At 42.2% G+C, this 13,458-nt stretch overlaps 1 protein-coding gene across 2 annotated transcripts in view; it reads right to left on the minus strand.

The window, feature by feature from the left end:
* Positions 1-13,458, minus strand: part of LOC126109646 (zinc finger protein 791-like) — a 91,706-nt gene that overhangs the window by 26,327 nt on the left and 51,921 nt on the right. For both annotated transcript variants that reach the window (XM_049914695.1, XM_049914694.1), the window contains exons 9-10: positions 10,277-10,516; positions 1,305-1,552 (exon numbers count right to left, since the gene is read on the minus strand). In XM_049914695.1, coding sequence (XP_049770652.1) covers positions 1,305-1,552; positions 10,277-10,516 — 488 coding nt within the window. The remainder of the gene's footprint in view (positions 1-1,304; positions 1,553-10,276; positions 10,517-13,458) is intronic.

Raw genomic sequence — 13,458 nt, forward strand, 5'->3', positions numbered from 1 at the left:
ACTGCCTTATAAAGACCTTTTACAACTGAAGCGATTTAACTCCATACGAGGCAGCACAAAAAGAACTATATATTTTCAAATTGTTTACAAAACAACCTTATCCCCTTCAAAATACTCTCCATTACAACTAATACATTTGTCCCACTAGTGCTTCCACTGTTTGAAACATTTTTTTGTAGTCATCTTTAGAAATGGCTGAGAGCTTCTCCCTTGTTTTTTTCTTGACTTCTTCAGTGTCATAAAATCAGTGTCCTTTCATCCCCTTTTCACACTTGGAAACAAGAAAAAGTTGCACGGAGCCAGGTCAGGTGTGTAAGGTGTGTGGGACAGTGAAACTGTGCCTTTTTAGTCAAAAAATGTCTAACAGAAATGGCTGTGTGTGCAGGTGCCTTGTCTTGATGGAAGGACCAAACTCCTGTCTACCATAAATTTACTGAACCTAGCTCCGAGATAACCAACTAATCTCTGACAGTTGAGCAATTGTCTGTCTACTGTCTGTGAGCACAAGCTCTAGAATTTTTTCAATATTTTTTGGTCAATTCGGGCAGCTGATGGACGTCCAGAATGAGATTTGTCATCAATTGACATTTTGCCATTTTTAAATTGAGCAAACCATCCGTACACTCGAGTTTTTCCCATAGTGTCATCTTGGTAAGCTGTTTTCAATATTAAAACAGTTTCAGGAGCATTTTACTGAGTAGAAGACAAAATTTCACAGCTGTAAGTTGTTCACTTAAACTTCCCATCGTAAAAAATAAAACAAGAACAAAACAGCAGTATCAAAAAGAATCACTGCAGATGAACACTACAGGCCAGTTCGACAACACAGTTGGGACTGAACGGGCAACGAGTTGCGCAACACACACACACAGTGGCAGAAATGCGTACCACCAAGCCCCGCTCACAGCAATGTTACTCCAGGTTTTTCATACCCTCCCATATTTACAATAATGCTCAGTTGAGGATGTTTATTAAATGGGGCTACTATTGAGAAAGTTTAAAGAACCAGTATTTCTGAGTGCTGCAGATCCATCCCACTGCCACCGAGGTGCACCTAACGTAAGGAGCACAGAGGAAAGATAGGAGATAATGACACTCCTACGGAAGTATACAGGCAGATGTTTTTCGCTTCCTCCATTTGGAAGTGGAACAGGAAAAAGAGCTGACTTCAAGTGGTACAAGGGACTATCCACCATACACCACACGTGTGTGGATGTAGGTGACAGTGGCAGATACTGTCGGAAGCTAAGGTTCGGGTAGAGAAGTAACACAACAGTTAATGCGAGAGGTGCTCCTAGACTCACGTGTGCTCGATGAAGCTGCTCTTCTGCAGGTAGACCTTCCCACAGGTGGCACAGCTGAAGCGGCTCGCCTCGGGCCGCTCGGTGTGGCGCGCCTCCACGTGTGCCCGCAGGCTGGAGCGCGACGAGTAGCGCCGCCGGCAGCGGTCGCAAGCGAACGGCTGCGGGTCCGTGTGGCGCGCCACGTGGCGGTCCAGGGTGTCCTTCCGCCGGAAGCGGGTCCCGCAAAGTTCGCACGAGTACCGCGGCTCCTGTTGCACCGGGAAATGTAAGATAGTGTGGCATCTCCACTCACTCTGGTGTCACTCGTACCGTTTTAATAAGTACTAAGATTTAATTTTTCTCAATTTTTGCTATGTGGTGCACTACATATGTAACACTAATTTCAAGACTTCTGGAAGGCATGATGTCGGCAACTATTCTGTTTAACCCCCCCCCCCCCCCTCCCGCATGATTTTTATATATATGTCTGCTTGTGTCTGTGTATATGCGGATGGATATGTGTGTGTGTGCGCGCGAGTGTATACCTGTCCTTTTTTCCCCCTAAGGTAAGTCTTTCCGCTCCCGGGATTGGAATGACTCCTTACCCTCTCCCTTAAAACCCAAATCCTTTTGTCTTTCCCTCTCCTTCCCTCTTTCCTGACGAGGCAACCGTTGGTTGCGAAAGCTAGAATTTTGTGTGTATGTTTGTGTGTCTCTCGACCTGCCAGCGCTTTGTTTGGTAAGTCTCATCATCTTTCTTTTTAAATATATTTTTCCCACGTGGAATGATTCCCTCTATATATATATATATATTGTTTATTAAATGGGATTACTATTGAGAAAGTTTAAAGAATCGGTATTTCTGAGTGCTGCAGATCCATCCCACTGCCACCGAGGTGCGCCTCACGTAAGAGAGACATACACACACATACAGGGAAACATTCCACGTGGGAAAAATATATCTAAAAACAAAGATGATGTGACTACCAAACGAAAGTGCTGGCAGGTCGATAGACACACAAACAAACACAAACATACACACAAAATTCCAACTTTCGCAACAAACAGTTGATCATCAGGAAAGAAGGAAGGAGAGGGAAAGACGAAAGGATGTGGGTTTGAAGGGAGAGGGTAAGGAGTCATTCTAATCCCGGGAGTGGAAAGACTTACCTTAGGGGGAAAAAACGACAGGTATACACTCGCACACGCACACACATATCCATCCGTGCATACACAGACACAAGCATGAAAATGTCTGCATGTGTCTGTGTATGTGCGGATGTATATGTGTGCGGATGGATATGTGTGTGTGCGGATGGATATGTGTGTGTGTGTGTGTGTGTGTGTGTGTGTGTGTGTGTGTGTGTGTGTGTGTGTGTGTGTGCGCGTGCGCGAGTGTATACCACACACAAGCAGACATTTGTAAAGGCAAAGAGTTCGGGCAGAGATGTCAGTCGATGTGGAAGTACAGAGGCAAAGATGTTGTTGAATGACAGGTGAGGTATGAGCGGCAGAAACTTGAAATTAGCGGAGGTCGAGGCCTGGTGGGTAACGCAAAGAGAGGATATATTGAAGGGCAAGTTCCCATCTCCGGAGTTCTGACAGGTTGGTGTAAGTGGGAAGTATCTAGATAGCCCAGACAGTGTAACACTGTGCCAAGATGTGCTGGCCGTGCACCAAGACATGTTTAGCCACAGGGTGATCCTCTGCTCCAGTCCGGAATCCCTGAACCATTACACCAACTACCTGCAAACAGCTTTCGCATCCTGCAACTATCCTCTCGACCTGGTACGGAAGTAAATTACCAGAGCCACTTCCTCATCCCCTCAAACACAGAACCTCCCACAGAAGAACCACAAAAGTGCCCCACTTGTGACAGGATACTTTCCGGGGCTGGATCAGACTCTGAATGTGGCTCTCCAGCAGGGATACGACTTCCTCAAATCCTGCCCTGAAATGAGATCCATCCTTCACGAAATCCTCCCCACTCCAGCAAGTGTCTTTCCGCCGTCCACCTAACCTTCGTAACCTCTTGGTTCATCCCTATGAAATCCCCAAACCACCTTCCCTACCCTCTGGCTCCTACCCTTGTAATCGCCCCCAGTGTAAAACCTGTCCCATGCACCCTCCCACCACCACCTACTCCAGTCCTGTAGCCCGGAAGGTGTACACGATCAAAGGCAGAGCCACGTGTGAAAGCACCCACATGATTTACGAACTGACCTGCCTACACCGTGAAGCATTCTATGTGGGAATGACCAGCAACAAACTGTCCATTCGCATGAATGGACACAGGCAGACAGTGTTTGTTAGTAATGAGGATCACCCTGTGGCTGAACATGCCTTGGTGCACAGCCAGCACATCTTGGCACAGTGTTACACTGTCCGGGTTATCTGGATACTTCCCACTTACACCAACCTGTCAGAACTCCGGAGATGGGAACTTGCCCTTCAGTATATCCTCTCTTCTCGTTATCCGCCAGGCCTCAAACTCCGCTAATTTCAAGTTGCCAACGCTCATACCTCACCTGTCATTCAAAAACATCTTTGCCTCTGTACTTCCGCCTCGATTGACATCTCTGCCCAAACTCTTTGCCTTTACAAATGTCTGCTTGTGTCTGTGTATGTGCAGATGGATATGTGTGTGTGTGCGAGTGTATACCTGTCTTTTTTTCCCCCTAAGGTAAGTCTTTCCGCTCCCGGGATTGGAATGACTCCTTACCTTCTCCCTTAAAACCCACATCCTTTTGTTTTTCCCTCTCCTTCCCTCTTTCCTCATGAAGCAACCGTGGGTTGCGAAAGCTTGAATATTTGTGTGTGTGTTTGTGTGTTTTTTATTGTGTCTATCAACATACCAGCGCTTTCTCGTTTGGTAAGTTACAGCATCCGTTTTCAAACTACGTACCAAACAGCCTTATCCCCTTCAAAATACTCTCCAATTACAACTAATACATTTGTCCCACACTTGCTTCCACCGTTTAAAACATTTTTTGTAGTCATCTTTAGAAATGGCTGACAGCTCCTCCCTCATTTTTTTCTCGACTGCTTCAGTGTTGTCAAATCGGTGTACTTTCATGCCTCTTTTCATGCAGGGAAATAAGAAAAAGTTGCACAGAGCCATGTCAGACAAGTAAGACGCGTGAGGGACCATGCTATTTGTAGTTAAAACCTGCATAACAGTGATGGCTGTGTGAGCAGGTGTGTTGTCATGGTGGAAGAACCAGTCTCCTGTATGCAACAAATCGGGTCCATTTTGATAAACAAGATAATCCATTAATCTCTGACAGTTGATCAACTGTATGTCGATTGTCTGTGAAAACAAGCACTCAAATTTTTTCAATATATTTGTCGATTTGGGCAGTTGATGGATGTCCAGAATAAGTCTTGCCATCAATCGATATTTGCCATTTTTAAATCGAGTAAAACACTCTTACACTTGAGTTTTTCCCATAGTGTCATCTTGGTAAGCTGTTTTCAACATTAAAACAGTTTCAGCAGCATTTTTAGTAAGTAGAAAACAAAAATTTCACAGATGCACATTGGCCATTTAAGCTTGCCATAATAAAAAATGAAACAAGAATAAAACAGCGCTACCAAAAACAATCACTGTGGATGAACAGAACAAGCCAGGTTGACAACACAGGCGGCACTGAACTGGCAATAAGTTGTGTTATATATGCTCAGCGGCAGAAATGCACACTACACAAGGTCCATCCACGACAATGTTATTGCCTTTTTTTGTGAGTACCCCCTCGCATGCACTAAATTTCAGAGAATTGTCAAAGTTACAATATTAATTTTCTTTATTACTTGATGACCTTGAGCACTGGGCCACTGACAGGAAGGATACAAGAGTAGTGGACATGATGAAAAGGAGAAAGCTAGATATTTTAGACACGGTAGAGACGAGATGGAAAGGAGAAGGCTGCGAGCAACCGAGGAAAGTTTACTGATTCTACGGGCATGGAAATGAAGAAAGAAGACAAAAGGGAGTGGCAGTTGTTGTGAGGGAGGGTCTAAAAGACGAGATATAGAGGATAAGTGACAGTATGATGGAGATCAGAATAATGAAAAGGGAAGAAGTATGAAGGGAGATCAGATGTATGTCCCTGAAGTGGGTCACAATAAAAGCAGGACTTTGGAAGAGCTACAAAGCAGTCAAATTGACAAAGGATAATAGTCAAGGGAGACTTGAATGCACATGTAGGGCATGAAATATAAGGTTATTAAAATGTTCTGGGAGCAGAAGGATGGGGAAGTGGAAATGGAGAAGGAAAGAGATTGTAGGAATTATGCAAGAGAAATGGTTCAATGATAGGTAACTCAAGGTTTTGGAAGAAAGAGAGCCTCAAGTGGTATAGCAGGAATCTAGTGCAGAAATCTTTGGTACTATCATCTGAGGTACTGGCTACTAGGGATGAACATGAGAATCATGAAGGAATGGAAGAAGACAGAGAACAAGGAAAGGAGTATCAGGGTTTGGAAACTGAAGTCAAGGGAGAATGCCAGGAGATTATAAGGGAAAGATTACCAAAGAATGAACCAGAAACAGGAAAAGAGGAATGGCAACAGTTTAAAAGTGCTATGGTAGTAGGTGCAGTAGCTATATGTGGAAGGACAAGTAGTCGAAAACGGAGGAAGGAGACACCATGATGGAATGAAAGAGCCAAGGAGATAGTCAGAAGGAAGAACAAAGCCTTCAGCCCATGGTTCAGAGCAATGACTGAATTAGCAAGACAAAACTATAATAAAAGGAAAAAAGAGGCAAATAAGACAGTGACTGGGGAGAGAAGAAAGTGGATGGAAGAATGGACAAAGATGGTGGAGGAAGATAGCTGAGGAAGTAATAAAGTGCTATATGGAGTGGTCAAAAGTAGGAGGAGAGATTTGAGAGTGCATGCACTGTTCGAAGGTATACCAAAAGATCCTGAGGAGCAGAATCTGAACAGGGTTTGAGCAGCAGTCGATAGCACCTGTAGAAGAAAGGTCTGGGAAGCACTAGAAAAGAAGGGAGTGGAAAAAGAGACAACAAGCAGTACAATATTCTGCCACAAGAAGTCTTCAGGTACACATTTTAGCCACTGTGGCACAAAGTTGTGTCATCTTTTGTCGGATGCAGTTGGGAGTTGTTGTGGTGCACATCAGGACATGTTGCAGTGATCCTGAAAACTGTGAAATGGATAATGTGAAGGAGTGACAGATTTGCATCAAATTGTGTTTCAAGTTGAAGAAAACTGTGGCTGAATTTCACCAGGTGCTGACAGGGGCATTTGGTGAGAATGCATGAAGTCAAGTGTGAACATTTGAGTGGTTAAAGCACTTCAAGGCTGAGAATCTGTGGAAGATGACACACATTGTGGTTGACCGTTAACATGCACAACACTGGAAATTATCACAGAAGTGCATGACATGAGTCATAAAGATTGAAGGGAGACAATTCACAATGTTTGTAACAGACTTGGGCAATCATACGGTGCGTGTCAACGAATCCTAACCAATGAACTAAGCACGAGACGAACTGCAGCAAAGTTTGTCCCTCGCTTTCCCAGCATCGACCACTAAAACTTCCAGGATCCAGATGTGCAATGAGTTGCAACAAAGAGCTTTAGAGTGTCCCAAATTCTTATCCAGAGTTATAACAGGTGAGGAATGTGAGGTCTACAGTTATAACCCTGAACTGGAGCAGCAATCGTCACAATGGAAAACCCCATCTCCTCCGAGGCTCAAGTTTGCAGCAACATGAAGTTGATGCTGATCATTCTTTTTTGACATTCTGGGGATAGTGCATAAAGAATTTGTTCCACCTGGTCAGACTGTCAACAGGCAGTTTCACTGCAAGATTTTGAGGTTGCTGAGGAAAAATATTAGGCCCAAATGTTTAGAGTTGTGGAAAAAGACCAATCGGTGCACCATGACAATGCAAGGGTGCACGCTTCGCATCTTGTGGAAGAACTCCTGGGCAAAAGCAACACGGCAACAGTCCCTCAACCTCCCCACTTGCCAGACCTAGCCCAGTGTGACTTCTACCTGTTTCTGAAGACATTTTGGCTTGACTAAAGACGTCCGAGTGGAATCACTAAACAGATCCCGAACACCTTTCACCCTGTGGACTTCCAGAAGCTCTTCCAAAAATGTGAACACCACCAGGATCATTGCATACCATACAATGAGGTGAATCCAATCAGGTGGTATCAGTCGGATAATTTACCCATTTTTCCATGTTTGGATAACCGAGTGTAGCATTTTAACAATTACATTGCAGCTGACCATTGATGTGAATTCTTGACTAATCTATCAACAACAATGGCGTGTTGGAGTGTGCGCAACCAGCAAATCACATTGTCAGTAGGTATGTGATTCTTGTGTTATATTCGTATAGTCAAAACAACAGTGCGAAAACTTCTGCTGGCGCCTGTTACTTCTGAAGTGTAACTGGTAAGTTGCAATATTACTGCTTGCATATGAACGTTTTAGGTGATACAGCTTTGTTTATTTGTTCATTGCTAATACTGCTTAGAAACTATGCAGGCCTAATTGCAAAATTGCATTTTCATAAGGTGAATCCGATCATGCAAGTCTGCCAAAAGGTTCTGGGACCAACACAGAAATCTAACTACAAACCAGAATTTCTTCTAAATGTGGTCAAAGCTGTCAAATCAGGAAAATTAAGCATCTGGAAAGTTTCAGAGCAATACACAGTTCCATATACCACATTAAATGACAAAATCAAGGAAAGGTACAAATACAAAATAGACAGCCAACCAGTGTTAACCATTAGTGAGGAAAGAAGCCTGGTTGAAGGATTATTGTGTTGTGCAAAGTGGGGGGGGGGGGGGGGGGGGGGGTTGAGGAATAAAAGTGTTAGGGACATTGTACAGGCATATTTCAATCGAGTAGGGAGGATTGAAAAAAGATTTTGTGACAATCGACCTGCACACGTGTGGGTAAAATATTTTATGAAAAGAAATAAAGAACTAACAGTTAGAGTAAGTGAACATATGAAGAGGGCAAAGGCAGCAGTTGCCCAAGAAACAGTGACTGATTATTTTAAAAACCTTGAAGTGACCTTGAGTGGTGTCCCTCCCTGTAACATTATAAACTATGACGGGACAAACTTTTGTGACGATCCTGGACAAGTGAAAGTAATAATGAAGCGAGGCTCAAGACAGCCTGAAAGGATAGTGTATAGTTCTAAGTCAAGTGTCAGTGTGATGATAGTAGCAGCTGCCAACGGCTCAGTGCTCCCACCATGCACAGTTTATATGGCAAAACATGCCTACAATACTTGGACTGAAGAGGGTGTAACTGGTGCAGGTTATAACAGAAATCAAAGTGGTTGGTTTGACTGAACAATCTTTGAACCATGGTTTGTTGAAATTGTCTTGCCTTATGCCCAGCAATTAAGGAGACTTAAAGTGATTATAGGTGACAATCTTTCAAGTCATCTGTCATGTATCGTGATTAAACTGTACCAGGAACAGGACATTAAATTTGTGCTTCTACCCCCTAATTCTACTCATTTGTGTCAGCCACTTGATGTGAGGATTTTTAGATCTTTAAAATTTGCTTAGAGAAATGTGTTACATTATTGGAAATGGAAGAATAGAGGGGTAGAGCCAAAATCCAAATTTCCTAGGTTGTTGAAAAAAACTTTGAAAATATAGCTATCACGTCAAAATCCAATGTAATATCTGGGTTCAAAAAGGAGGAATTTTTCCTTTCTGTTCTGATAAAGGCATTCCACAGATTCCAGAAGCAACCAATAACAATAAACCACTCATCAGAAGTTTCTTGGGCAGGAGCCTTCAAAATGCAATTGAAACAGGTTCGCTCTAATGAAACAAAAGGAAAGCCGCACCAAGGAAAAAACATTAACTCCAGGAAAAAGGAATTGTTATCAGAGACTTCTATGAAAATGATAGGGCTGCAAGCAAGGAGTCCCTATCCGGAACATCTAACAGTGGTTTAGAACAGCACGGGTCAAATGAAAATGAAGAAATGGACAAGAAGAAGAATAACGATTGGCATGAATTTCAAGAAAATGATTTCACCATAGTAAAATTTCCTATGAAATGACATTTCTGAGAAAGAAAATTCTTGATGTAATGGTTATTTTGTCTTTCCAGAAAGTGATGATGCAACTGAGGTAGAAAGAGACCAAATTATAAAACAACTTGTTCCAGAACATAGAAGGCGAAGTATTTTTTTTTTTTTTTTTTTTTTTTTAAGGAATAGATGATTATGACATACTTTTCGTATTGATTATGACAGACAATAACTAAAAATTAATATTTGTTTGTCAAATTTCGTGAATGCAAGGATTTTTATAGCAAAAATATCAAGTTTAATGTGCTTGTAAACATTTGTTTAGTCTAGAAATTGTAAAATTTTGTTGCAAGTACAGCAATATATTCCTTAAAAATCAAAATAGTGGTCAGATTCACAACACTGAAAGTCTGACTTTGTTCCTGCATACAAAATATAATGGCGATCAGATTCGCCCCAATTGAGGGGGTGAAACCGATCAACAGTTAACTTAAAATAATAACTGCAAATATAAATGAAAAATAACGTAATATATGAATATATCACTATCAAGGTTGTGAAACTGACATACTGAATTTTTATTCCGATATCACAACTGTAAATGGGCAAATTTTTTTAAAAAAAGTGCCATTTTTTATTCGATTCACCTCATTTTACAGTACATGTTCACTTTAAAGGTGATGCAGGACATTGTGACATAAGTATAGTTTTCTGATTTTTACAACGAAATTTTCAAATATTTTGGGTAGCACCGCGTACATAGATGGAGAGCAGCCGTATCACACTTCCCCAGGGCACTTCTGATGATACCTTTACCTGTGAAAAACACTCACAATGGTACCTCCATAACACGATGTACAAACAAATGCAAGAGTGGCACGATTCCATCTGAATTTCACATCTGAAGCAAAGTCAGAACAAACTGTATGCATTAAAAGAAACGGTACCTCTAGATGGCTGACAATGTGCACCTGCAGCTTGGCCTTGTGGACAAACGTCTTCGGGCAGTACGTGCACGCAAAGCCGGGCGCGGGCGCAGGTGCCTGCCCATCCCCGTGATGGCGCCTCTCGTGCTCCCTCAGACGGCAGCACTTCTTGCCGCAAGTCGAGCACAGAAACGACGCTTTCACTCGTGTCCTCTTTGCCTTCCCGTGCAGCTTCTTTGGCTCCGAGCTGATGCCGTGTGTCTGCAATGCAGCAAAGTACAGCACGATTACTACTACTTAGAATGTAAGGAGGGAAACACATTTAGAGACACTGTAAGAGAAAGGGTGTCGTCTCGGTCCGGACAACATTTCAGAAATCGACCAGCTGTCGTGTGAAGACAATCACTAACTATATTGGAAGACCTTCGAGCAGGCACAGTATTGGGATAATATTAATTTGTTCACCGTATCCCAGAAGTCTCAACGTAAAAGATAACCTTCGGGCTTGTCGAACCAGTCAAGGTATACAAGGGGTGCACATATACAAGGGGCATTTGAAAAGTCCGTGCAAAGTCTGAGAGATGGCACCACCAGCGTGTATCGAGGTCATGTTTAGTTAGTAGCATCTTTGGAAAGAACACACACCAAGTTTCAGCCATGTTGGTCTATTTCTTTGTGTTTGGCATTCGTGTGAATCAAGGAAGTCGAGTGATTGTCAAAAAACGGAAGAAAAAGAATTTCGAGTGGTGATTAAACATTACTTTATGAAAGGCAAAACACCTCAGGAGACTAAAGAGAAGCTTGATAAACATTACGGTGACTCTGCACCTTCAGTTAGAACAGTTTATAAGTGGTTTCAAAATTTTCGGAGTGGCCATATGGGCACAAGTGATGCTGAACGTTCTGGTCGCCCTGTGGAGGTTATGACTCTAAAAATCATTGATAAAATCCATGATATGGTGATGGATGACAGAAGAGTTAAGGTGTGTGAGATTGCTAGTGCTGTGGGCATCTCTAATGAATTGGTACATAATATTTTGCATAAACATTGGGACATGAGAAAGCTATCTGCAAGACAGGTTCCGCGATTGATCACGCTTGACCAAAAACGGAATCGTGTGAAGTGTTGCAAGGATGATTTGCAGCTGTTCAGGAAGAACCCGCAGGACTTTAAGTGTCGTTTCATCACTGTGGATGAAATTTGGATACATTACTATACTCCTGAGATCAAATAACAATCTAAACAATGGGTTACCAATGGAGAATCTGCACCAAAAAAGGCGAAGACCATTCCTCTGGCCAGAGAGGCTATGGCGACTGTCTTTTGGGATTCGCAAGGGATAATCCTCATCAACTATCTGGACAAGGGTAAAACTATTAGAGGTGCATGTTATTCATTGTTATTAGACCGTTTGAAAACCGAGCTGCAAGAAAAATGCCAGTGATTGGACCGCAAAAAAGTCCTTTTCCATCACAACAATGCACCAGCACACACCTCAGCAGTTGTGGCCACAAAATTAATGGAAATAGGATTCCAACTCATTTCACATCCTCCCTCTTCTCCAGACTTGGCTCCCTCAGACTACTGTTTGTTCTCCAATTTGAAGAAATGGCTGGCGGGACAAAGATTTTATTCAAACGAGGAGGTGATTGCAGGAACTAATAGCTATTTTGCAGACTTGGACAATTCCTATTATTTGGATGGGATCAACAAATTAGAACAGCGTTGGATGAAGTGTACAAGTCTAAAAGGAGATTATATCAAAAAATAAAAAAGGTTTACTCCAATTGAAAGTAGTTTTTATTTTTGCACGGACTTTTCAAACGCTCCTTGTATGTGTGAACTAAAACACGTCATACTACGACGCCTAATACGGTTTAGCAAACCTGTTGACATTCAACACAGTTTCCAGTCATCTTGCAGCGAACAAATAGAAGTCCTATATGGTTTTCAAGGAAATCTCATATCATTCTTCCCACAAAATAGTGGCACATAGAGGTAGAGATGGTCGAGAAGGATACTGATCATGCACCCTTCTCTCCAAAGCAGACCACAAAGACTCAATAATACTGAGAACTGGTGACTATGGTGCCCAAAGGATATGTGACAATTCACTCTCGTGCTCACAAAACTAGTCCCAGACGATGTGAACTGTACAAACTGTACAAACGTAGGACCGTCCATATTTCACTTCCATACATGGCTACACTCCACACAAATACTTTCAGAAATGACTTCCTGACACTTAAATCTATACTCGATGTTAACAAATTCCTCTTCTTCAGAAACGCTTTCCTTGCCATTGCCAGTCTACATTTTATATCCTCTCTACTTCGACCATCATCAGTTATTTTGCTCCCCAAATAGCAAAACTCCTTTACTACTTCAAGTGTCTCATTTCCTAATCTAATTCCCTCAGCATCACCCGACTTAATTCGACTACATTCCATTATCCTCATTCTGCTTTTGTTGATGTTCATCTTATATCCTCCTTTCAAGACACTGTCCATTCCGTTCAGCTGCTCCTCCAGGTCCTGTGCTGTTCTGACAGAATTACAATGTCTTCAGCGAACCTCAAAGTTTTAATTTCTTCTCCATGGATTTTAATTCCTACTCCGAATTTTTCTTTTGTTTCCTTTACTGCTTGCTTCTTTCTCTAAGTCTACAAATGCTAGAAACATAGATTTGCCTTTCCTTAATCTATCTTCTAAGATAAGTTGTAGTGTCAGTATTGCTTCAGGTGTTCCAACATTTCTATGGAATCCAAATGATCTTCCCCGAGGTCAGCTTTACCAGTTTTTCCATTCATCTGTAAAGAATTCGTGTTAGTATTTTGCAGCTGTGGCTTATTAAACTGATAGGTAATTTTCACATCTGTCAGCACCTGCTTTCTTTGGGATTGGAATTATTATATTCTTCTTGAAGTCTGAGGGAATTTCGCCTGTCTCATACATCTTGCTCACTAAAAGGTAGAGTTTTGTTAGGCCTGGCTCCCCCAAGGCTGTCAGTAGTTCTAATGGAATGTTGTCTATTCCCGGGGCCTTGTTTGAACTAGGTCTTTCAGGGCTCTGTCAAACTCTTCACACAGTATCGTATCTCCCATTTCATCTTCATCTACATCCTCTTCCATTTCCATAATATTGCCCTCAAGTACACTGCCATTGTATAGACCCTCTATACACTCATTCCACGTTTCTGCTTT

The sequence above is a fragment of the Schistocerca cancellata genome, chromosome 12, assembly GCF_023864275.1.
Source record: "Schistocerca cancellata isolate TAMUIC-IGC-003103 chromosome 12, iqSchCanc2.1, whole genome shotgun sequence".
Taxonomy (NCBI): Eukaryota; Metazoa; Arthropoda; class Insecta; order Orthoptera; family Acrididae; genus Schistocerca; species Schistocerca cancellata.